The 26,299-nt window shown below is 41.8% G+C and overlaps 1 protein-coding gene across 2 annotated transcripts in view; it reads left to right on the top strand.

Moving 5' to 3' along the window:
• Positions 1-26,299, top strand: part of Dmxl2 (Dmx like 2) — a 98,695-nt gene that overhangs the window by 69,703 nt on the left and 2,693 nt on the right. Inside the window, exons 24-41 of one of the 2 annotated variants that reach the window (XM_048332139.1) lie at positions 852-1,927; positions 2,486-2,677; positions 4,630-4,706; positions 6,781-6,911; positions 11,475-11,723; positions 14,298-14,476; positions 15,911-16,041; positions 16,760-16,845; positions 17,240-17,441; positions 18,021-18,138; positions 21,044-21,106; positions 21,782-21,868; positions 21,945-22,066; positions 23,093-23,225; positions 23,788-23,848; positions 23,955-24,082; positions 24,480-24,557; positions 25,821-25,912. In XM_048332139.1, the coding sequence (XP_048188096.1) occupies positions 852-1,927; positions 2,486-2,677; positions 4,630-4,706; positions 6,781-6,911; positions 11,475-11,723; positions 14,298-14,476; positions 15,911-16,041; positions 16,760-16,845; positions 17,240-17,441; positions 18,021-18,138; positions 21,044-21,106; positions 21,782-21,868; positions 21,945-22,066; positions 23,093-23,225; positions 23,788-23,848; positions 23,955-24,082; positions 24,480-24,557; positions 25,821-25,912 (3,205 nt within the window). The remainder of the gene's footprint in view (positions 1-851; positions 1,928-2,485; positions 2,678-4,629; positions 4,707-6,780; positions 6,912-11,474; positions 11,724-14,297; positions 14,477-15,910; positions 16,042-16,759; positions 16,846-17,239; positions 17,442-18,020; positions 18,139-21,043; positions 21,107-21,781; positions 21,869-21,944; positions 22,067-23,092; positions 23,226-23,787; positions 23,849-23,954; positions 24,083-24,479; positions 24,558-25,820; positions 25,913-26,299) is intronic. The other variant, XM_048332140.1, reaches the window with a different exon arrangement.

The following is a 26,299-nucleotide window of genomic DNA, read 5'->3' on the forward strand; positions in this document are numbered from 1 at the left end:
TTTAGAGAACCAATTACATTTGTGTGTGTGTGTGTGTGTGTGTGTGTGTGTGTGTGCGCACACGCGTGCAGTCCTGGGACTTGACCTGGGCCTGGGCACTGACCCTGAGTTGATTTTGTACAATTCTAGCACTCTGCCACTTGAGCCATAGCACCACTTCTGGCTTTTTCTGAGTATCTTTTGGAGGCAAGAATCTCATGGCCAAAGCCCAGGCAGGTTTCAAACCATTATTTTTAGATCTCAGCCTCCTGGGTGCTAGGTTTACAGGCACGAGCCACCAGTACCTGGCTTGTATTTTCTTTTATGTTTAAAAAAAATCTAAACAATTTGAGCCTGATAGTACACATGCCTGTAATCTCAGCATTTAGGAGATAGAGGCAGGTAGATTAGGAATTCAAGACCAACCTAAGCTAGATTCTGCCTCAAAGAGAAAAAAAAGGACAGGGAATACATCTCTGTGTTAGAGCATTTGCTTGCCAAGCATGCATAAGACTCTGAGTTCAATCCCAATCTACATAGGTGTGCGCACGTGTACACACACATACACACACACACGGGTAAAGAAGCATGTGATTATCTCCTCTCTCCCCTTTCTTAGAGAAAAGGCAGTTACTGTATGTACTTTCTGTACCTTCTTTTACTTCATGTATCCTGGACATCACTCTATAGCAAATAGGGAACTTCTTTTTATTTCACCTATGTGTTTTTCATGATTATATGAAGGCACCATAGTTTAACTTGCTAGGTTAATATTTGTCTTTATTCTAAGTAAATGCTGACGTTTTATTCTTTTTAAATACAAGTACAAATTATTACAGTCAACTAGTGCTTTTTTCTGATTTTTTTTATAGTTATCATCAAATCTTGTAACCCTGTGGTATTCAGTTTTTACAACTATCTTCGAACACATCCTTTGCTTCTTCGAAGAAATCTCGCTTCACCTGAAGGAACTTTGGCAACCTTGGGTCTCAAAACTGAGAAAAACATTGCTGATAAGATTAACCTTATAGAGAGAAAGTTATTCTTCACCACTGCAAATGCTCATTTTAAAGTTGGATGCCCTGTTTTAGCCTTAGAGGTACTTTCCAAAATTCCCAAAGTAACCAAAGCATCTTCTTTACCTGAAAAAAAAGATCAGCCTGACTTCCTTTCTAAAAAGATGGATGATGGGCCTTCAGGATCAGTAACTCTGAGTGATGGCACAGGAAGTTCTGGCACTGATTCGTCAGCTCTAACTTCCTCACAGTTTGACTGGAGCCAGCCAATTGTAAAAGTTGAGGAGGAACCTCTTAATCTTGACTGGGGTGAAGATCATGATGATGTCTTAGAAGAGGATGAAGATGCTGTTGGTTTAGTCATGAAAAGCCTAGATACAAGTGGGAAAGATGGACAAGATCGGAAGGCCTCAGATCCTAACATGTTACTGACCCCTCAGGAAGAGGATTATCCTGAACGTGATACTGAGGTCGATGTGATTGCGGAACAGTTAAAATTCCGAGCTTGCTTAAAGATCCTAATGACTGAACTGAGAACTTTGGCTACAGGTTATGAAGTAGATGGAGGAAAGCTCAGATTTCAACTCTACAATTGGCTTGAAAAGGAAATTGCTGCCCTGCATGACATATGTAACCATGAGGCAGTTATTAAAGAATATTCCAGTGAAATGTATTCTAAACTAGAAAGTGATCTTTTGGATCAGGAAGAAATGGTGGACAAACCAGACATTGGCTCCTATGAGCGCCACCAAATAGAAAGACGAAGATTACAAGCTAAACGAGAGCATGCCGAAAAGCGAAAGCTGTGGTTGCAGAAGAACCAGGACCTTTTAAGAGTGTTTCTTAGTTATTGTAGCCTTCATGGGGCTCAAGGTGGTGGGCTGGCCTCAGTAAGAATGGAACTGAAATTTTTGTTACAAGAATCCCAGCAGGTAAGAACATCGTTTCTTTTTAGTAGAGGTTAGCTCAGTAATTATAGTACCTCTTCCAGTTAGGACTTAGCTGACTGCCTCTCTGTTCCTTTGAGGTAGATATTAGTTAGAAATACACTTAAAACTGGAGAACACAGGGCTGGGGATATAGCCTAGTGGCAAGAGTGCCTGCCTCGGATACACAAGGCCCTAGGTTCGATTCCCCAGCACCACATATACAGAAAACGGCCAGAAGCGGCGCTGTGGCTCAAGCGGCAGAGTGCTAGCCTTGAGCGGGAAGAAGCCAGGGACAGTGCTCAGGCCCTGAGTCCAAGGCCCAGGACTGGCCAAAAAAAACCCAAAAAAACTGGAGAACACAGCTCTCATTTTTATACCTTTTATATCCAGCACAGAATCTGCTCCATTACTGGGTGCTCAATAAAATCTTGTAGAATGAAACAGTAAATGAACATACTGCTTTTACAAACTCAAGTGTTTATCACTAGTATTTTATCAGATAACATTTGTTTCTCTTTCATGTTAACTACTCTGAAAGAAATAATTCACTGTCACCTGCAGGAAACTACAGTAAAACAGCTCCAGTCTCCACTGCCCTTGCCTACTACTCTACCTCTGCTTTCAGCCAGTATCGCTTCAACAAAAACCGTCATCGCCAACCCTGTCCTTTACTTAAATAACCACATCCATGATATTCTTTATACTATTGTTCAGATGAAAACACCACCTCATCCCACTGTTGAAGATATGAAGGTAATATGAAGTTCATGATCATTTAAGTACATGCTGAGAAGTAAATATGTTATACTTGTATGTCCTGTCATTTGAACTTGTAGAAAATATTTTAAAGTATGCCTATATTTCCCTTTTTACTCCTCATCAGTTCAAGACTATTATTTAAAAGTACTTGTGGGGAAATTACTGCCTTCCTTTAAGGCAAGTAATACTTTTTGGTAATAAAACTAAATTTTGTAGCCAGAAGGAAAATGTTCCTTAGAGTCCCCATTGCTTTAAGGGAACCACTGAGTTAAAATATTTATGACTGTTCACATGCCAAGCCATTGTGAAGATGGAAGTGGAGGAGAAGAGTCCCCGAGAGTCAGAAATGCTTCCAGAAGAAGTATCGTTGTTACGCTTTCCTCTGTGATTGTGTTCACTGCAGGCTGGGCAGTAGTTTGGGGCAAACAGTGTGTTGGCAGTGTCACTACTCCAAATTGAACCTGTACCCTGTGCTGAACACTTTAAACATGAGGGCTTCCAAGAGGCACTCAGGAGCTTGCAGGGATGGAGCACTGACCCGCTGTCCTCGCACCAGTGCACATGCACGTGTGCGCGCACGCGTGTTCTGCGCCTTTTCTAGTTCCAGAGGCATTGTAGGTCCACAGTGTTTTTCTAAATCAGTGGATGCAGTTTGGTTTGACAGGAATGCCTAATCTAGACTTGTGAGGAACCTAAGATTTATTGGTCATGTCACCCTACTAGAGAATTCTAATCCATAGGGTGAATTCATCTACATCAGCATTTCAGCAGAACTTAAATGACTAGTTAGGGGAAGATATAGAGAAAAACATAAAACATACAAATTCCAGATAAATGTTCCCATTTCCTAGAAATATGGACAAGCCATTCAAAGATTGTGAAACTATTTCTAAGGTCCTTTAAGTTTTAGTGAGTGTAAAAATACTGTTTTAGGGCTGGGAATATGGCCTAGTGGTAAAGTGCTCGTCTCGTATACATGAAGCCCTGGGTTTGATTCCTCAGCACCACATATATGGAAAAAGACGGAAATGGCGCTGTGGCTCAAGTGGCAGAGTGCTAGCCTTGAGCAAAAAGAAGCCAGGGACAGTGCTCAGGCCCTGAGTTCAAGCCCCAGGACTGGCAAAAAAAACAAAATCAAACAAAAATACTGTTTTAGTGTCACATTTCAGACATTTACTGTGACATTTCAGCATTTTGTATTAATATGGAGAAATTATAAACTTTGAAAGTACAAAAATGTGCTTAATTGAATAGCAGCCATTTCATACAGTAATTGCTATTTTATTGGTAAGATCAAATCCTATTGTCATCAAGGAAATTTAATATGACAAGCTTAAATGGAAGCCCTGAAAATTCTCTACTTTGTCCCATGTTTTTCTGCACAGCACTATGGAAGCTAATAGTCTGAGCTTTCTTTTCTTGGGCCCCTAGAGAACAGGCTCACAGGGAGTGAATGTTAGATAAAGATAGAGTGAGACCAGCCAGCTCCCTCTTGGCACATAAAGGTGGAGGAAGGCTACTATAGATGTTTTGAAGCAGTCTGTAGTCTCACACAGGATTTAGTCTTTGTTTTTCCTTTTTTTTTTTTTTAAGTCTAAAGTTGTTTTCAAGTCTTTTTTTTTTTTTTTTTTTTTTTTTTTTTTGCCAGTCCTGGGGCTTGGACTCAGGGCCTGAGCACTGTCCCTGGCTTCTTTTTGCTCACGGCTAGCACTCTGCCACTTGAGCCACAGCGCCACTTCTGGCCGTTTTCTATATATGTGGTGCCGAGGAATCAAACCCAGGGCTTCATGTATACGAGGCAAGCACTCTTGCCACTAGGCCATATTCCCAGCCCCAGGATCCAGTCTTAATGATAGTGCCTGATCCATGAGTATTTCTGATTTTAAACTGTTGCTGTTGTGTAGAGTTGTTAGTACAGAATGTAATTGTGGTTGTTTTGGTTTTAGGTGCACACACTTCATTCACTAGCAGCATCACTCTCTGCGTCCATTTACCAAGCACTATGTGACAGTCATAGCTACAGGTAAAGAAAACTCACCCAAATAGTATTCACACAGAAAAAGCATTGAACTGGCATGGAAAAAATCCCCAAATATGACTGGCATGTATACTGTAATAGATGATAGAACCAGAAATACAATAATTATTTGTTTTTAATCTAGTTACAACAGAAATACAGGAAATGACGAAGAGTAAATGTAAATGGTCTTCAGTACAATTGTTTTGGCTTCCAACAAAGAAATTTTATTGTCTAAAATAATTTTTCCTCAGGAGTGACTTCTCTTTTCAGTTTTTATTTGTTTAACTAGTTTTTCAGTTTAAAAAAATCCTTTAAAAAAATGACAAAATAACCCAGACACCAGTGGCTCACTAATCCTCACTACTCTGGAGGCTGAGATCTGAGGATTGTGGTTTGAAGCCAGCCTGGGCAGGAAGTCTATGACACTTTAGTTAACCACCAAAAAAGCCATAAGTGAAGTGTGGTAGAGCGCTACTCTTGAGCCAAAAACCTCAGGGGCAGTGCCAAGGCTCTGAGTTCAAGCCCCAGAACTGGCACCAAAGAAAACAAAGAAAAAAAGAAAGAAAAATTATATTCTTAAAATTAAATTATTAAATCACATTTACTTACCTACTTATGTATGATGTAGAAGAAATGTTTGAATTTTTCTAAATGTCCAGTTGTTTTTATCAGCATATACTTTGCATTTTCATGAAAGAAATAGAATCACTTGGAAGAAATGACTCAGCTTTTAAATAAGTTATATTAGTAATGATGAAATGAAAGTATATTGGTCATGATGAATGATAAATTGACACCATACAGTAACCCCTTTGTATAACTACTTAAAGATAATTAACAGTTCACATGAAATTTATCTTAAATTTATGTCTAAACTTATAAATTTAGCAGCCTTTTATGGGTTCATTTGGTGATATTAAATAAGGAGTTATTCTCAGAATGGCCTATGCTATAATTTCTGCCTAAGTAGGCCATGTCTAACTCAAAATATTTGGGCATGTATGAAAGGAAGAAAGCTGATTTAGCTGGTGTGGTAATCTAAATGATACAGAAAATTTGTTTGATATCACTCACTAGTTAAAATGGGACCAAATGAGAGTTCAGATCCATTGTTTTCAAGTATCTATTTTCTAGTTCTAGCTGATTTAGTATCTTTGTAGCTCAGTTTACTATCTGCTTTCTTATCTCCTTTGATTCCACAAAGATGGAAATAAATATTTAAGGACAGTTGTTTTTAGGTTTTGATGTTCTTAAAATATGATGCTTCAGGTTTTGGTGTTCCTATTTTTTTTTTTTTGGCCAGTCCTGGGCCTTGGACTCAGGGCCTGAGCACTGTCCCTGGCTTCTTCCCGCTCAAGGCTAGCACTCTGCCACTTGAGCCACAGCGCCGCTTCTGGCCGTTTTCTGTATATGTGGTGCTGGGGAATCGAACCTAGGGCCTTGTGTATCCGAGGCAGGCACTCTTGCCACTAGGCTATATCCCCAGCCCTGATGTTCCTATTTTTAATTCAAAATTAAGCTTACCCAACTTTGCAGAGTTAAAAAAGAAAACAAATTAGCACTCTGAATCTGTCTACTGTATCTTAGACCAAAAATAATCTCTTTACCTCAGACTTTAAAAAATTATGTAAGTGCAAATGGAAGAGCTGTTACTAAGTGACTACTGGAAAAAATTAAAGAGGCCTCTTAGGTTCTCAGAAGGCTGAGATCTGAGGATTGAGTTTCATAGTCAGCTCAGACAGACAAATCTGAGTGATTCTTACCTCCAATTAACTAGGAGAAAGTCAAGTGGCTCAAGTGGTAGAAAGCGAGCCTTGATTGAAAAAGTTAAACAAGAACAAGAAGCCCTGAATTCAAATGCCATTTACAGCACACACACACACACACTTGAGGGAACACCAAGAAAGATTTGTAACTAATCTCAAGAGCTTTCTAAAATTATCACTAGAATAGTGAATTAATTCAGCATTAAGAACGTTTAAGATTTTTCATACACCTAAAATGGATTATTTGCATTAAGTGCAGTTGCTAGTTACTGCTCTTAGGATGATAAATTACTGAACCTCTTTGTTTTTGGTAGTCAAACAGAAGGAAATCAGTTTACAGGAATGGCATATCAAGGACTTCTTTTAAGTGATCGTCGAAGACTCAGGACAGAAAGCATAGAAGAACATGCAACGCCAAACTCATCTCCTGCTCAGTGGCCTGGTGAGATATTCATGGGCTCCCCCCCCCCCTTACCTCCCAAATACTGTGTGTGCGCGCATGTGCATGCCAATGCCAATCCTGGAGCTTGAACTTGGGTCCTGGCTGCTATCTCTGATTTTTGTTTTTCCTCAAGGCTAGCCTTCTATCACTTAAGCCACAGAGCTCTACTTCCAGCTTTTTTGGTGGTTAGTTGGGGATGGGTCTTTGTAAAACAAGTTCTTAACATCTATCATAAAGAAATCATTGTAGCAACACACCAAGATTTATTTTCAACATCTTGGCATTTCTTATAGAAAGTTACTATATCTAAGTCATAAAATGTAAAGACCAGAAGAAACATTTAGTGGAATCCTATGTGATAAAACACAAATAATTTTAGATGTTTTTGAAATAAGCTATGTGCAAAAAGCAGATGTGACTGAATTCTAATGTTTTCTTTCTTTCTTTCTTTTTTTTTTTGGTTGTGGGGCTTGAACTTTGCGCCTGGACTCTGTATCTCAGCTTAGGTTTTACCACTTGAGCCACAGCTCCACTTCTACCTTGATGGCTAATTGGAGATAAGAATTTGCACTATGATCCTCAGATCTTAGCCTCTTAAGTGGCTAGGATTACAGGTGTGAGTCACCTGTACCTGGCCCCAATACTACTACTACTACTACTATCACTACCACTACCACCACCATCATCACTACCAACCACTACCACTACCACCATCACTACTACTACTACTTCCTCTTTTTTTTTTTTTTTGCCAGTCCTGGGGCTTGAACTCAGGGCCTGAGCACTGTTCCTGGCTTCTTTTGCTCAAGGCTAGCACTCTACCACTTAAGCCACAGCACCACTTCTGCCTTTTTCTGTTTTTGTGGTGCCAAGGAATTGAACCCAGGGCTTCATGTATGCGAGGCAAGCACTCTACCACTAGGCCACATTCCAAGCCCCCCAAATACTTCTTTAAAAGGGAAAGTTCTCTTTTAAAGCTATTGTCTGGTTTCCAATCGTTGCTTTTTTGGATTGGTAAATGATTTTTTATTTGTTTTTGATGATGACTTTGCTATCCATAGCAGTTTTATTTCTTTCTCTTTCTTTTTTCTTCTTTTTGACAGTGCTTACTGCCGTTGAGCCATTCCCCTAGCCATTTTTCACTGGTTCATTTAAAGATGAGGTCTCCCTTCCCAACTGGGCATGTGCTTGACCTGGTTCTTTTTTCTTCTATGCTTCCTGTTGGTGCTGGGCCACAGGCATGTGCCACTGTGTCCAAGATGCTTTCCATGGAGATGAAGTCTTGCAGACGTTTTCTATGCCTGTTGCTGACCTAGCACTACAATCCTGCCAACCTTCCATGTGGCATGAGGTTACAGCATGTACTACTGTGCCCACCTGTGGTTTGAGAAGTGGTCTTAAACTTTTTTTTACCTGATTTGGACTCAAACTGATGCACTCATTCTCTCAAGTAGCTCAGATTATACCCATGTGAGCCACCGAGTACTGGCTTCAACTAGTGATCCTTAACTATTATCTCAGAAATTTCAGGCTTAAGAAGTTGTGTTGTGGCTCAAGTGGTAGAGCGCTAACCTTAAGCACAAAGGTTCAGGGACAACATCTAGGCCCTAAGTTCAAGCCCCATGACTGGCAGTAAAAAAGCAAGTTGTTTATTGAGGGGGGGAGAGGAAAAGTGGGAGAAAAACGAAGGAGTAACAGTGTGGGACAAGAAATGTACTCATTGCCATACATATGTAACTGTAACCCCTCTGTACATTACCTTGACAATAAATAAAATTTAAATCATGTTTAAGCCAGGTTCGCACCTGCATTCCTAGCTACTCCGGAGGCTAAAGTCTAAGAATCATGGTTCAAAGCCAGCCAAGCAGGAAAGTCCCGGAGAGTCTTACCTCTAACTAACCACCAAAAAGTTGGAAGTAGAACTGTGGCTCAAGTAGTAGAATGCTAGTCTTGAACACAAAAATTCAGGGATAGCATTCAGGCCTTGAGAGCAAGCCAAAGGACCAGTACTGGGGAAAAAAAAAAAGGAGGAGGGAAAGAAAAGAAATTTCAGGTTTAAAGCCAGTTGTATTGGGCTGGGGATGTGGCTTAACGGTAGAGTGCTTGCCTAGAATTCATGAAGCCCTGTGTTCGATTCCTCAGCACCACACATACAGAAAAAGCCAGAAGTGGTGTGTGGCTCAAGTGGAAGAGTGTTAGCTTTAAGCAAAAAGAAGCTCAGGGACAGTGCCTAGGCCCTGAATTCAAGCCCCAGGACTGGAAAAAAGAACACAAAAAAAACCTCAGTTGTGTTGACCAACACAAAAAGCAAGGACCTAGACACGCTCTGGTGGCTAACATCTGCAGTCTAAGCTACTTGGAAGATAAATCTGAGGCTCATGGTTCTAAGACAACCTGAGCAGGAAAGTCTATGAGACTTTCTCTCTAGAACCCAACAAAAAGCCAGAAATGGAGCTGTGCTCCACCACTAACCTTGAGCAAACAGTCACTAAGTTCAAGCCCCAGGATTAGCTCTCCCCAGAAAAAGAAAAAAGAAGAAGAAGGGCATAATATTGTTCATAAGAGCATATCATCTTAGAGAGTTGGAGTGGAAGTCCCAGCAGACTTTCACAGTCACAGCCATTCCAGAGTGTGAATGTGTATAGAGGGCACGATTGGCATGCTGGTTGTCATTCCTTCTCTTCCTCATCCTTTTTTTTTTTTTTTTTTTTTGCCAGTCCTGGGCCTTGGACTCAGGGCCTGAGCACTGTCCCTGGCTTCTCTTTGCTCAAGGCTAGCACTCTGCCACTTGAGCCACAGCGCCACTTCTGGCCATTTTCTATATATGTGGTGCTGGGGAATCGAACCCAGGGCTTCATGTATACGAGTCAAGCACTCTTGCCACTAGGCTATATTCCCAGCCCTCTTCCTTATCCTTTAGATCAGTTCCTTCAAACTTTCTCCTTTCTCTCCAGGGGCCTGCATATTAAAAATCAGTTGAAAGTTGAAGTTAGTTAAAAATCATTTCAGACTTAAACATTGCAAAAGCACAGAGAATTTTTACATAACCTTCACCCAGATTCCCAAAGTGATAACATGTTTTATGCTATGTGTGTGGGTATCTGCAGGTATATATTTTTTAATATTTGGCACTGTGTTGCAGAGAGGGTTTCCTTTCTCTCTTTCTGTCTGTCTCTGTCTTGGCACCTCAGCTGAGGCTAGCTTTGAATTCTCTGCACAGTCCACTGTGTAACTGGCCTCAAATTCATGTTCCTCCTCCATCAGCCTCCTAAATGTGCGTGTGTACTATCATGTTCAGCTTTCTCCTATCTTCCATGACTTTTAGTATATTTAAAGAATATTTACTGTTCAATTACTTTTGAAGTTGGTCACTGAATTTAGTCTTTTCTGATTTTTTTCTTAATATTAGGTTGAGGTTATATATTTTTGTCAGGGAACCCACAAAAAAAAGGTTGTGCCTTTCTCAGTACAGAGGATCAAGAAGCTCATCCTGTCAGCTGTGGTTATGTGTGCATTGACTTTGGTCACTTGCTAAGGTAGTTTCCAGCAGTTTTTTCCCTTACAAAGTTACTGGAATTATTTCTTCTTTGCAGTTAAGTATTTTATGCATGAAGGTGTGCATGCATGCATATGTGTTCACATGTGGGTGTGCACGTATGTGCGTATGCATGTGTTCACGTGTGTGTGCGCGTGTGTGCATATACCAGTTCTTGGGTCTTGAGCTCAGGGCCTGGGCGCTGTCCCTGAGCTTTTGTGCTCAAGGCTAGAGCTCTGCTATTTGAGCTACAGCTCCACTTCTGGCTTTTTTTTTTGGCCAGTCCTGGGGCTTGGACTCAGGGCCTGAGCACTGTCCCTGGCTTCTTTTTGCTCAAGGCTAGCACTCTGCCACTTGAGCCACAGCGCCCCTTCTGGCCATTATCTATATATGTGGTGCTGGGGAATTGAACCCAGGGCCTCATGTATACGGGACAAGCACTCTTGCCACTAGGCCATATCCCCAGCCCACACTTCTGGCTTTTTGGTGGGTAGAGATAAGAGTCTCACAGACTTTCCTCTTGGGGCTGTCTTTGAACCATGCTCCTCAGATCTCAGCCTCCTGAGTAACTAGGATTACAGGTGTGAACCATGGATGCCCAGCCACATATTGGTATCTTTTTTTTTTTTCTTTAAAAAAAGTTACTGTAAAGGATTGATATGCAGAGGAGTTACAGTTACATAAGTCAGGTGGTATTGGTAGCTTTTGGGGTTTTGTAAAATTTGGGATGTATAAATTATGTAAAATTCTAGCATCTAGTGATGGTTTCTGTCCAAGTCAGATACTGCTGTGGAGTGACTAGATGGTGACTTTGATTCTGTCACTGGGAAGAGCTTTCCCTTTCCCTGTTGTACTTAGCAATTCACTACTCACTGTGTTGCTTTAGACTCATAGATTCTTAGTTTGTTACATTATAATCTATTCCTCTAGTTGTTTATTTGGACAAGTTGTAGAAATATTTATGTTGTAGGATATAGACAGATAATTTTAGCTAAATTTCACGTTTACTGTATTCTGTATCCTTACAGGTGTGAGCTCACTTATTAATCTCTTGAGTTCAGCCCAAGATGAAGACCAGCCAAAATTAAATGTTCTGCTGTGTGAAGCTGTTGTTGCTGTTTACTTAAGTTTACTGATCCATGCTCTTGCTACAAATTCATCCAATGAGCTGTTTCGGCTTGCAGCCCACCCGTTGAATAACCGAATGTGGGCTGCTGTTTTTGGAGGGGGTGTGAAGCTTGTTGTAAAGCCTCGAAGACAATCAGAAAACATTTCAGGTAAGTTGATATTGTTTTAGGAAATCTGAGCTTGAAAATCAGTAGTGTAAGGTACAACCACTTGTGTAGGATGGTTATTAAATTATACTCATGTTGGAATAATAAACAGGTTACTATATGTTTGAAGAGGTGAAGAAGAATGAGCAGAAAGGTAAAGGTAAGTGAGGAAGGAGACAATGTGAGGGAAAAAGACCTGGAGAAAAAGGTAGGTTTAAGTTAGAGAAAGCAATTTTAAGTAGCCACCACAGCCTTTACAGCACTCGGCTTCAGATTAAGCTGTGGCCATATAGAAGACAGCTGGAACAGCTAGCTGGCTTTCAAAACTCACCCTCCCCCTGCTCCTTCTGTTCTTCCTGTCTGGGTAAGAATAGTTTTTATTCCACACTAGATGGGGCTTTGGTATAGACTGATGCCCCAGAGGAGGTTGAAACTGAATCCATTGTAACCAAGCACAGGAATGGTCCTGTTCCCCATGAGGAACTGCTGCACCAGTGCACGCCCGCGTACCCATGCGCGCGTGCACACACACACACACACGTACACACGTAGGGGCGTTCTGCGAACGGTGTCCCACATAAGCTGCAGTGGGGAAGAGGTCTCACCAACCCCTTGACTTCTGCTTCTATTATATACCTTTTCTTCCTGCTTAATTGAAGTCTGCTTCCAACTGAAAACAGTTTCCACTCCAATAACTGCCTTTTCCTCTTGAATATTCTATTTTCTGTTGTGGTAATTTCTGTCCATCAAGTCATCATACGTAACACTGCTGAGAATAATTTGTATTTTTGTTCACAGATTCACTACTATCTATTATATGGTAAGCAGTGTTCTGGGTTTTGGAGATAAAGGACTGAAAAAAATAAGGCTCTCACCCCCATGAAGCTTACATCTATTGGTGCTGGACACACAGTAACACCTGACCAAATGTGAAGTGTTAGGTATGAGGAGAACTAAGGTCATAGTAAGGATCACAGGAAAGTGATAGTTGAGTTAGGGTAGAGAGAATTTTGAGCAGAGCCCAGGGAAGTGGGCAGTCACCGTGCAGTTATCTGGGATCAGCACATTCCACGCAGATAAGCAGGATTGAATTTGGCCTTTTGCAGGAACTACAAGAAGACTGTAATAGCTGTCATGAACTGGGGGAAGAGGGTAGTTAGAGAAGGAACTGGGCAAAACATCCTCTTGGGTTTTAAGAAGAGGAGTGACACAATCTACGTTTTCAAAAAGAACCATTCTAGCTACATTGTGGAGAATAAACTTAAAAAACAAGAATAAAAGCAGGGAATCTGGGGGCTGGGAATATGGCCTAGTGGTAAAGTGCTTGCTTCATATACATGAAGCCCTGGGTTCAATTCCTCCGCACCACATATATAGAAAAAGCTGTAAGTGGCGCTGTGGCTCAAGTGGTAGAGTGCTAGCCTAGAGCAAAAAGAAGCCAGGGACAGTGCTCAGGCCCCAAGTTCAAGCCCCAGGACTGGTAAAACAAAACAAAAACAACAAAAGCAGGGAATCTGGGCAGGAAGCTCTTGTAATAGTCTACTTAAATGGTAATGGTGAGCCAGGTGCAGGTGGCTCATGCCTGTAGTCCTAGCTACTCAGGAAGCTGAGATCTGAGGATCACAGTTGAAAGCCACCCTGGGCAGGAAAAGTGGTGAGTGAGACTCTGATCTCCAGTTAACCACCAGAAAAAGACCAAAAGTGGTGCTGTGGCTCAAAGTGGTAGAGCACTATCCATGAGCTGAGGAACTCAGGGACAGCTTCCAGGCCCAGAGTATGACTGACCAAAAAAAAAAGAAAAAAAAGAAAAAAAAGATAATGGTGGACTATGGAATATGACTGGAAAGCAAAATGGGGTATATCCATACAGTGGCATGTCAGCCATAAAAGGGATGAAGTAGCCGGGTGCTGGTGGCTGTCTCAAACTTGTAGTCCTAGCTACTCAGGAGGCTGAAACCTGGAAGATTGGTTCAGAGCCAGCAAAAGGCCACACTTGAGGTGTGTGGCTCAAGTGATGAGTGCGAGGCCTTAAGCCCAAGCCCTGATACTGGCAGACACAGACAAAGGGGAATGAAGTAGTGCACGGGCCTTGAAATGATAACTGAAAGATACCAGACACAAAAGGTTGCATTTCACATGACTCTATTTCTGTGAAGTGCCTGGAATGGAAAAATCTGTAGAGACAAAGCAGATTGGTGCATTGATTGCTTATTAGGTCTGGGGTTTCCTTATCCGTTAGGTAAACTCCCTGGTTAACTCTAGACTTTGTGCTGTCTCCTCTCCTCTCCAGACTCCTTTACCCCCTCACTGCTTACCCAAAGCCTTGGTCCTTTATGTCTGTGTTTTCCCCCATTGTGCCTTTTCCCATCTTACTAAGACATGGCAAATCGTATCCTACCTGTCTGTTGAATCTTTCTTGAGCTACATATCCATCTTCATCCTTGCATGACCTGCTAGAAAGCTGATGGAAGAACTGGAAAGATAAGCAGCACCAATATAAGTAACTGAGTCTAGAATAAAACGCAGCAAAAGGAGAATTAAAAGAAAATGATAGGTTTTTTAAACATCTTTCTTCAGCACCTCCTGTTCCTTCTGAAGACATAGATAAACACCGTAGGAGATTTAACATGCGAATGCTGGTCCCTGGAAGGCCTGGAAAAGATGCCACCCCGCCCCCAGTGCCTGCAGAAAGACCGTCTTACAAAGAAAAGTTTATTCCTCCAGAACTTAGTATGTGGGATTACTTTGTTGCCAAGGTAAGGGGTATGAGGTGTGCAGCAGTTTTATTGACTTGTATTATCATGGTCACATAGAAACAACAGGGCAGCTTTTGGATTGTTCTCTCAAATCCAGAAACTGATGGTCCTAGTAAATTTACATATAAATACACACTTGGTGGTGGGTGAGACACATGAAAATCCTGTGGGATTTATTAATACATAACCTGCACCTTCTCTGTCTATGACTAGGATACTTGTGTTTACTCTCTTGACTCTCCTCTTAATAGTGTCCTGGCCAGTGTAGAATGAGGAAGTGGTGGACATTTGGGAGTTGATTGGGCTGTAGTGAGGCCCTGTTTCCAGAAAGCAGAGAAAACCGTGGGAATGGAGTACTCATGGTGACCGCATCCCTTATAGCCCAGGTCACACTGCAGGGCGCATGGTCGTGTATACTCGCTTTGCTTTTGTTGATACACCTTGCTGTCTATGCCCATAAGGAAACAGCTCCCATTGTGCCTCTTCCCTTGTTAACATTTTTACTGCTACCATCGTAAGAGTTCTTGAGGCATTGATCCCACTGTTTCAGGCAAGCTGAGCTGCACTTCAAAAAGTCTTTCAAAGTGAGTTTTGAGATCTTGTTTTGCTACATAAAGACTTTGCTTATGTAAATGATATCAGTAGTTCTCAATGTATGGTCCCAGAATGGCAGCATCTCCTAAGAACTTGACACACAAAACCTTGTGTTCCAGTTCACACCATTTCAGTCACAAACTCTTTAAGAGTGAGAGCTAGCAATCTGTTAGAACAACCTACCTGCAACCTTTGGGACCACTACGTTAGGCAAATTGTGGGTACAGAATTGCAGGTTTATAGTCTGTCAGGATTCTACCAGGAATTACACTGGCCTGTCTCTAGCCAATTGTACTTAGTTAATAAAACGGGGATCTGTGTATGCTAAAATAAATACTTGCCAAGCATTTATTTTTTTAAGCCTGGTGCCTTTGGCTCACATCTGTAATCTTGGCTTCTCAGGAGGCTGAGATCTGAGGATCATGGTTCAAAGCTAGCTCAGACAGGAAGTCTATGAGACTCTTACCTCTAGCCACACACAACAGAAAAGCAGGAAGTGGAGCTGTGGCTCAAGTGGTAGAACATTAGCCTTAAGAAAGCTCAGGGATAGCATCCAGGCCCTGAGTTTAAGGCCCAGAACCAACACACACACACAGAGGATAGACAGACAGACAGACAGATAGATAGATAGGAAAGAAGGATAGATAGGTAGGATAGATACCACCATTTATATGATGATCAGATTTCTCTAGTGACATTTGTAGATATTTTGTATAAGAATACCATCATGTTCTCACAATGACAAGATTGCCTTAGTTTACATTTCTCAGAATGTATCCTGATCATTAAGCAATGTATTACTACTATTTAATATATTTATTAAACCATCTTTTCCTGCAGCCATTTCTTCCTCTGTCTGATAGTGGTGTGATATACGATTCTGATGAAAGTGTTCACAGTGAGGATGAAGAAGATGATGCCTTTTTTTCAGATACACAAATACAGGAGCACCAGGACCCAAATTCCTATAGGTGACTAAGACCTTCCTTTCCTTCTTTTCTTTTGCAGAAAACCTTGATGTTATTAATTTTAAATTACATTGGTAAATTTCCAGAAGGTAGAATATTTACTTTCAAAGAATAGCTTCCATGCACATTGTAAGCAGTATTTTATGTGTGAATGCGCACACGCGTGTGCCCGCCTCTTGCCCCTACTTAGAGTGCACTTTGTTGTTCATGTGTGACTCTGCCACCCCAGCCTGGCTTTATGCTGATTATTTTGGAGATAGTCTCTTGGACTTTTCTGCATAGGCTGGCTTCAAAGCATGATTACAAACTAGGATTACAGGCGTGAGCAACAGTAACATCATCAATGAAAAAAAATTCTTGAATGTGCTACTGGAACTTTATATAATTTTACTTATATATTATTAGATTCTGTATGAATATTTGAAAACTATTATTCTAGTAGGTAATTTTCAGTACAATATGTCTTATTATATATCTTATCCTTGGGATATTTCAAAAGAGCTATTTTTGTGTAATAAAAGTGACAACAGCTGTTTCTCTGATATGAAGACTGGAGTAAACAATTGACAGATAACATCATTTTGCTTCTCCCATAGTTTACTTTCTTCCCCAAACCTCCAGTGTTGGGGATTAAACACAGGGCTTCATGCACATTAGGCAGGTGCTCTAGTGATTTCATTTTTCAACTGGAACTTTTTTTTTTTTTAACTTTTTTGAACAGCTGGGCTCTTATACATTTGACAATGGTTAAGCTGGTACTTCACAATGTCAAGAATTTCTTTCCCATCGCTGGACTAGAATTCTCTGGTGAGTTTGGAATTTGAAAATCATTGTTAATTAAATACAATTAAATGATGCTACCAAATTTGTATAAAAGACCATTTGGCACTTAAGAAGTTGAACTTATTCTAGGCTCCAATCTATGGTTTTAATTCCTAGCAAGAATCACTGTATAGAAGATGAAAGAGCAGCAAACCAGACTTTGGAGGCTGGCCATTTTCTCAGCTCATATTAGAAAGCTGGCTTTCTATTTTTATTGAAAGCATCCAAAATCTAAATGGTATTAGATTAACACTTTCAGAGATATATATATATATATATATATATATTCAGAAGTCTCCTCTCTTAATGGATTTTGGAAATAGATGGATGATGATCAGTATATTTTATCAAAATAAAATGACATTCTGTTGTCTTTTAGAGCTGCCTGTAACATCACCACTGGGTATTGCTGTGATTAAGAACTTGGAGAACTGGGAACAAATTCTGCAGGAGAAAATGGATGAGTTTGAAGGCCCACCCCCTAACTATGTCAACACATACCCATCTGACCTTTCAGCAGGAGCTGGACCAGCTGTTCTTCGGAATAAAGCAATGCTAGAACCTGAAAATACTCCGTTCAAGTAAGAAAGCTGTTACAATGCCAGTAGCCTGCAAAATACCTATCACTTTGAACCTGCAATCTACTTCTAGTATTTTCTGAGGAACATATCAGAAATTTGGTTAGGAAATTGTTGTAATGCGTCTTAATTCAGTAGATACATTATATAACCAAGAGAAAAGTATCTTTATATTTCTACATCTTCTATATTTCTGTAGTTATTTTCAGAACTCTTAGAGAACATTTTTTTGTATGATCTACATTTGCAAATAAGGTGTTCCTGACCTTTTTATGGGTAAGTTAGCAATAGACACATTAACTGTTTCTACCTTTGGCCTTAATCAAAGTATTGAGAAACGACACACCAAGTTTTTGTTGTTTTTAATCTCTGTCTGCATCTTGATCCCTTTGGATAACATTTTTTTTTTAAGATTGTGAGGCTCCTTTGGATGGAGAACATATTTTTTAGATTGTAAAATAATTCATAAAATGTTGTTGCTTAATTGCTGTCTCTTTTGTATTAGATCAACAAGTTTCTGCAAGTATGCTGTTCATTTCTAATAAACTAAAGCAGTGTGACATGTTCAAATATTTCTTGTAGGTCCCGAGATTCTTCTGCACTTCCAGTCAAGAGACTTTGGCATTTCCTAGTTAAACAAGAAATCCTCCAAGAGACGTTTATTAGATACATTTTCACTAAGAAAAGAAAGCAGAGCGAGGTATTGAGAGAATTATTTTGTTGTCATTTTGTAGTTTTCTTTGACATTTCTAATTAATTTGCACTTGATTTACTTTGAAACTTTTTGGTTGGAACACACTTTATTATCCTAAAAACATTATGCTAATAACCAAAGTTTATAACAGTGAACTTCTTTTAAGGTAAAACTCTATAGAAATGAAACAACATACATTAAGTCCCTTGATAAATCACATGTAATCAAGTGCAAGTTGATATTTCTTTTAAAATACTTGCTGTTAGAATTTTATAATTTTGATAGGTCATTAAAAATTTAATAATTTGAAGAATTAAACACACAGAAAAATCAATTCAGTGAATTGATAGCATTGGAAGTTCTTAAATTAGTTCTTTTTTTTTTTTGGCCAGTCCTGGGCCTTGGACTCAGGGCCTGAGCACTGTCCCTGGCTTCTTCCCCCTCAAGGCTAGCACTCTGCCACCTAAGCCACAGCGCCCCTTCTGGCCATTTTCCATATATGTGGTGCTGGGGAATCGAACCCAGAGCTTCATGTGTAGGAGGCAAGCACTCTTGCCACTAGGCCATATTCCCAGCCCCCTTAATTAGTTCTTAAGTGATCTTTTAGCTGTATCTCTAAATGTCATTTAATGGAAAATAGAACATAGCCCTCATTTAGAAATGAATAGGTTTTAATAAATGCAACAAATTCGGGGTAATTTTGAGAGAATAAAGCACAAAATATAAAAAAGATGAAGTACAACTATCATGACAAAGCAAGGCAGAAATTCGACACCACATTGTGATCTTAAAGCCAATCTAACTAGCACTGTCACATATGGTTCAGGAAGCATGGGACATTTAGGCGGTTGACCCACTCACTGCCTTATGAAAGAGTCAGGAGCATTTCAGTCTGCTCAGTGAGGTAACCAAAGGCTTGGCAAATGTAGTCTGAGAAGAGAAAAATTATATTTCATTTGGGAAAGGGAAAACGGTAGCCGTTCCCACGGCGCTCCCCACACCTAGGGCAGCAGACCCACTCACCACGCGCCGGCTTGCTCTCAGCCCTGAGCACTGCTTGCTCTCGGCCCTGAGCAGTGGTTTTCCCTGTGGATTTAAAAATTATCCTGTGAAGTAGGGGGATGAAATGTAAAACTTCCTGTAAAGTCTTCGTTGTATTTGTTTTCATTTTGAAGGTACTTGGCTTTGACTTTAGGGCCTGGCGCTTGGTATGCAGGCACCCCATTGCTGAGCTCCTACCCTGGAGCACACTAGTTGTATAAAGTGCCTGTTTTTGAATTCCTGTGGTAGTTGGGATGATAGTCAGAACAGCAGTTTCTATTGTGCCCCAGCTGGCCTTGAACATCAATCCGCATGATCTCATCATCCTGACTAGCATCACTTACAGGTGTGAGCTGTCAGCACCCCATAGCATTAACTTTTTTGGTAGCAAAAGATCCTGATAGGGTCTCGGAATGTGGCCTAGTGGTAGAGTGCTTGCCTAGCATGCATGAAGCCCTGGGTTCAATTCCGCAGTACCACATAAACAGAAAAAGCTGGAAGTGGTGCTGTGGCTCAAGTGCTAGAATGCCAACCTTGAGCAAAAGAAGCTCAGGGACAGTGGCCAGGCCTTGAGTTTAAGCCCAAGGACTGGAAAAAATGAAAGATCCTGGTAGTATTGAAATTAAGGAGTTAAAGAGGTATAAGATTTGTTAGAGCCACACTATTTGCCTTTGATTTAAGCCCCTGGCTGACTCCTGATTTCATAAGCTAAGATATACGAATCTGCACCTAAAGTTATATTATTAAATCTATCTGTATCTAAAATAATGCTCAGTAAGGAATCTCTTATTCATAGAAGGGCAATTCATTTAATTGGTTTTTCTGAGTGTTTAATTCTTCAAATTATTAAATTTTTAATGACCTACCAAAATATGTTTTAACTATTGATAGGGTTTTATAGCCTTTGAAATGTGGCTTGTGGAGGAATAGAATTAGTTTTACTAAGTGTGGTTAATGACTACTGAATAGTGCACATCTGCTGAAAATGTTTTTATTAAGAAAAAAGGTTTGAAAAAAACGTTGAAAGCTGAAAACAAAAGCATCCTAGCCAGCCAGTGTTTTTATCGTTAAAAACTGTTAGGTGGGGAAGTGGTACTGTGGCTTAAAGCAGCAGAGCAGGGACAGCTTCCAGGCCCTGAGTTCAAGCCCCATAACTGACAAAAAACTGAAAAAGTAAATTTTTTAAAAATTCAAAATTTACAGAGCACCAGTGGCTCATGTCTGTAATCCTAGCTACTACAGAAGACTGAGATCTGAAGCCAGCTTGGGCAGGAAAGGCAGAAGGACTCTTATCTCCAATTAACCACAGAAAAGGCCAGAAGCGGCACTGTGGCTCAAGTGGTAGAGTGCTAGCCTTGACCATAAGGCCCTGAGTTCAAGCCCCAGGACCGGCAAAACCAAACCAAACCTTAAAAACAGTTGGGTGGGATTTTAGTAATTGACAGCTTTGGTAAAACTTCAGTGAATTACATTAGAGATAAATTCTAAAAACAATTACCCAAAAAAATGTCTTGAGAACTGTGGGCTATTATAAAGCTCGGTGGTATTGTGCTTGCTTATTAGCATTCACTCCCCAGACTTGGAAGTTTGGGTGGGCGAGAAAGTGGGGTTTATCAACATTCATGTTAAAGAAGTTATGTAAATGACAAACAAGCTTTATTTTGAAGTAGCATGTCTCTGTGTGTATGTAAATAGCCATAGTAACTTTGTCTTTTTTCTGTGTTTATCTGATGACATTTTATTCATTTTTTCCTTTAGTTTTCATTTTTGATATCGTTAAATGATGGAGTAACCATTGTAGCTTAAATTTTTTCCTTTATGATTTTGTTTTGTGCATGTGTTTTGTGTTGGTGACATGTGGTTTATTTAGTCTGTAGAAGAACATGTGGAGCAGGTCAAACAAAACCACGTATCAGAAGATTGCCACCTCAAGGTAGTATTATTCCAAGTTCTACTGAGTGTCCCTTGAAGGTCAGGGCGCTGACCTCTCTCGCACTAACCAGGACTGCCCCTCGGAGCTCCACACGCCTGCGCCTTCTCCCAGCCCAGGGCTGAGCCAGGGCTTCTTCCTTTCTTGTCCCTGTCCATCGCCTGGTCCAGACAGTTCTTCAGCATGACTGACTGGTCTTTCCTTCTCACTCTGCCTCTTCTCTCCTTCCTCTGATTTCTGCCCCTAACACACTTCCTTCTCAGCCTCCTGCATCCTTTTCTCACCTTCTTTCTTGCCAGCGTCTCCTTCTTCTGGTCCCATCACCTGAATCCTAAAGGGCTTCACTTCTTGAGTGGCTCCTGTGTCTTTCTCTGACTCTCCTGCACTCTCTTAGCAATGCATATTCTTACTGCAGATAAAGTGTGCACTTGGGAAGAGCTGACATGCATATTTTCATTAGTAATTTAAGAGTAACAATACCTTACAATCATATTGGAAATCTTCATAATTGGGCTGATTATAGGGCATCAACAAAATTTCCAAAACCTGATTCTCAACGCACTAAAGTTACTTTCTTGCTGCTACTACATTTTCTTCTTACCCAGCTTGTGAATGTTGTGGGCTGTGCGTCTCTGTAGAGCTGCCCTGCAGAAACTGAAAGTGAGTGGTGTTTTCCAGGTTGAAGCTGATCTGGGTTATCCTGGAGGAAAAGCAAAAGTCATTCATAAGGAGTCTGACATGATCATGGCGTTTTCTGTTAATAAGGTAAAAGCTGATATTATAAAGAATATACTCCTTTTCTCAGTAAAATCACTGAAATCAGCTCTTCTTTGCTTTCCAGGCAAACTGCAATGAAATTGTTTTGGCTTCAACACATGATGTTCAAGAACTTGATGTCACTTCTCTGCTGGCCTGTCAGTCTTACATATGGATTGGAGAAGAATATGACAGAGAATCTAAAAGGTCTGTCCCACACACAACTAGAAATGTTTTCTTCAGTAAGCACCTGCTCTAAGAGACTGTTGGTTAGAAAGATATCACTTGGGTTGCGTAAGAAACAAATGCAATTGTGTTAGTGGCCAGTGAGAGGTTCTGCCTACATTAATGAGCAAATGACTTATTTTTTCCCGTTAAATGTTTCACAGGAATTGTTTTTGTATGTGTCCTGGGTCTGGGACTTGAACTCAGGGCCTGGGTGCTATCCCTGATCTGTTTTCCTCAAGGGCTGGCACTCCACCACTTGAGCCACAACTCCACTTCTGGCTTTTTAGTGGTTAATTGGCAATGAGAGTATCAAGCCTGGGCTGGCCTTGAACCTTGATCCTTGGATCTCAACCCCTGAGTAGCTAGGATTGTAGTATGTTCAGAATAATCTAACATGAAACCCTTAAGGCTAAGAACTCTCTCTGACATCCCTCCAAAACGTCAGGAATCCCACAGTATTTGGTAAATTTAGATGACTTGTGTGTATCTTTGGTTTCAGTTTCCAAAGTACATTGACCAGATTGATTGACGAGTCGCAGTCACTGAGCAGCGTTGTGCATCTTCCTCGCAGATGGGGATGTAGACACTTTTCCCTAAAGCCGCCTGGAGTGGCGCGCGCGGCTTCTCTCGGGTTTTTGTTGAATTCTTCTGTGTCAGTGTACAGTAGAACCACACTCAGCTCATGGAACTGAGTCACGTTTCGTCCTCAAAGTTACTCACACTTTCGCATGACAGTACGTTAGGAAAACAGTAAGAGTTTGCTTGCCTGTCACGTGTGGTATATGGAAGACTGAAATACAAATTGGTTCCAGTTTGTACAGCAATAAAGTCCCCAGCCGTGAGATGTTCAGCTGGATCAAGTTAACCAGTACCAAAACTGGCTATAGGAAGACTTATGCCTGGTTTTTCTCATGGATATTTAGCTTTTTAAAATAGAGAATGGCCCATGGATACATGCCGTCTCCTCTCAGAAGCTTCCGAGTAACCCTGCGCTTCCTCCCACAGTTCAGAAGACGTGGATTACCGCGGCTCCACCACCAGTCTGTACCAAGCCAGCGCAGCCCCCCATCCCCAGGCGCATCCGCCGTCCTCGCTGCCCTGGCTGGGCAGCGGCCAGACCAGCACCGGCGCCAGCGTGGTACGTCCCTAGCTCTTGTGTGCTGCTCAGGTGAGGGCGAGGAGCAGTAGGTATGCAGCTGCAGCTTGCACGACTGCTTGTCACTCGCACCCAGCTAGGAGTGCCGCACCAATCTTTGGCCATCACCGTGCCCTTGCACCAATGGTGGCAGGTGCCTCGTGGCACTTCTCATAGTTGAGGGGGTCCCAGTGTCACATTGTAAAGAATCCAGATGAGCTGGGCATCGTGGTGCATGCCTGTAAGTTCAGCCTTGGGAAGCTGATGCAGGAAGACTGAGTTTGCAGACCAGCTGGGACTATCCCCTAAAACCCTGTCTTGAACAAAGCTGGAGTTGTCCCAGCTTGTCTTCAGGGAGGAGCACCTGGAGGAGAGTTCTCTGTGACACTCACTAAAGCAGCTCATAGCCTCAGTCTACACCACAGGCCGTCCCGTGCCCGTTCCGGGCTTCCGCAGCAGCCTTCCCGGAGGATGCGCCGTAGGAAGCGGGAGCGGGTTAGAGCTGCCTGGGCACGGCGTTCCTGGCTAGCCTAGGTACACAAAGCCATTTTCTCTTCTTTTAAAGCTTATGAAAAGGAACCTACACAATGTTAAGAGAATGACCTCCCACCCTGTCCATCAATACTGTAAGTTTCCCTGGTGAGCTCAGGGTCTTTCGTGCCCTGTGTGACTGTGAGATTTACTTAGGGGATTGAACATAGCTCAGTGCTGACCTTGGCCTCCTGTGTTCAGATCTTACAGGCGCCCAGGACGGCAGTGTCCGAATGTTTGAGTGGACGCGACCGCAGCAACTCGTCTGCTTCCGCCAAGCGGGCAATGCAAGAGTGACTAGGTTGTATTTTAACTCCCAGGGCAACAAGGTTAGTTCTTGGAAGTCAACTAAATCATTCCAGAAATAAGTGTGGCTGTAAGGAGTAGATGATTATCAGAACTGTATCTAAAAGAATTCAGTGACTCTGGATTGAAGCTGAGCAGGCAGTTGGTGGGATTCTTTCTATATCGACCCGTCATTTCGTGTGGCTCAGTCACATCCCCTTAAAAGACAACCCCCCCCCCACCCCCCGTCAGGAAGTAGCTGGCACTGCTGCCGGTCCTGCGGCAGGGCCTGGCTGTTCCCACAGCGGCGATGGACTGCGTGTGGAAAAGAAGCACTGGGTTGTAGGAACCACAGCCAAGAGCCCCAGGTAGCATCTGAGTGACTCCTTTGGTAGGAATTTTGAGGAGCTGTGTTAACATGCACCCGCCCCGTTCTTCCAGTGTGGCGTTGCAGATGGAGAAGGGTTTCTGAGTATCTGGCAGGTGAACCAGACGACAGCCAGTCCCAAACCCTACATGGTAAGTGCCCCTCCCGCAGCCAGGGAACGCATTGTTTTTTGTTTTGTTTTGTTGCCAGTCCTGGGGCTTGGACTCAGGGCCTGAGCACTGTCCCTGGCTTCCTTTTGCTCAAGGCTAGCACTCTACCAATTGAGCCACAGAGCCATTTCTGGCTTTTTCCATATTTGTGGTGCTGAGGAATCGAACGCAGGGCTTCATGTATACGAGGCGAGCACTCTACCACTAGGCCATATTCCCAGTCCGGAGAACGTGTTGTTTTTGAAGTGTATTTCACACAGTGAATCTCAGGGTAGCCTCATCCTTGAGCTCACCATCTGTACCCTAGTTCTTTAGACGGAAATGACCTCAAGACAGAAATCTTGCTTTTTACCTTGGAGTATACGACCTTGACCTTTGACGATTTTTCATGTTTTTTGTTTTTTTTGTATGTGGTCAAATTTAGGATACATGTTTTTTATTACCTAAGTAAAAAATATACTTTTAATCTATATAGAATTTACAAAACTCATTAACAGGTTCTGAACATGTATTCAAATTTCCTCCACAATTTTGCTTCTTACCAAATTACAAAATAGGATTTAATCCTCATGGACTGCTCATTAATCCAAATTATATTAAAATACTTGGTGAGGACGACAAGCATGCCTTTGCTTAGTGTTGGGCGGAAGGCAGTGCCATCTCATAGATGGAGGTTCGGAAGCTTCCTTCAGTGTAGGCAAGGAATTGGCACTAAGCTGAGTTCATTACGTGAGGAATAGGCTTTTTGCTCTGTTAACACAGGTTGACTTTGAAATCCTAGATTAAAATGAACCTCTTGCCTTAGCCTCCAGAGTAGCTAGGAGTATGGGCATGTGCTCTTACATCTGGTTAGTTCATACTATTTTGACATCGTATATTCTTTTCTTATTACATAATATTAAAAATTCAGTCTTGGGCTGGGCTGTAGCTCAGTGGCCAAGCGCTTGCCTAGCAAGTGCAACGTCCTGGGTTCGATCCCCACTACCCAAAAAGAAAACACAAAAAAATACAGTTAAAAAAGATTCAGTCTTTAATCCTATGTTTTAGCTCTTTGCAGTTAAAAAAATTGGATACTAGCAAAATAATATGCCAATATCTGTTAATGCGCTCACTACCCTTCCTCACACTTGAGTTTAAATCCGCTCTCGCGGTGAGTCGGGCCGCTCCAGGACAGCATAGCGCGCCTAGCGGATGCCGCTGGCTTGCGTGATGCTTGCGTGACGCCAGTCGCCTTTGTGTCCCCAGAGCTGGCAGTGCCACAGTAAAGCGGCGAGTGACTTTGCGTTCATCACCTCGTCCAGTCTAGTGGCGACGTCCGGACAGTCCAATGACAACAGGTAGGTTGACAGGGAGACAACACATTACCCACCTCTTAGTCAGAAAGCTCTTTTCTCTGGAAAATACGGACTTGAAAAGTTGTATGTTCTTTCTTCATGAGTAGTTTTCCTTAGCAAAAAGAAAAGCAAAACAAAAAAATTCTCCTACCGTGCTCTGTGGGTAAGCATGCGGGATTGTTACCTTAACGCTGTCCAGTCTTCCTGAAATTGCTGCTGCTCCCATTGGGTTCTCAGAGTTGAGCACCCGGTGTACAGCCGCGCCCTAAGCCTGCGGGTCCCCCCCCCCCCCCCAGGCAGCATGGCCTTTCTGCTCGCAGTGCTCCCTGAGGCACAGAGCGGGGACCAGGAAGGAGAGGGAAGGAGATGGGCAGGCGGCGAGTCCCTGGC

Source organism: Perognathus longimembris, chromosome 23, assembly GCF_023159225.1.
Source record: "Perognathus longimembris pacificus isolate PPM17 chromosome 23, ASM2315922v1, whole genome shotgun sequence".
Classification (NCBI taxonomy): Eukaryota; Metazoa; Chordata; class Mammalia; order Rodentia; family Heteromyidae; genus Perognathus; species Perognathus longimembris.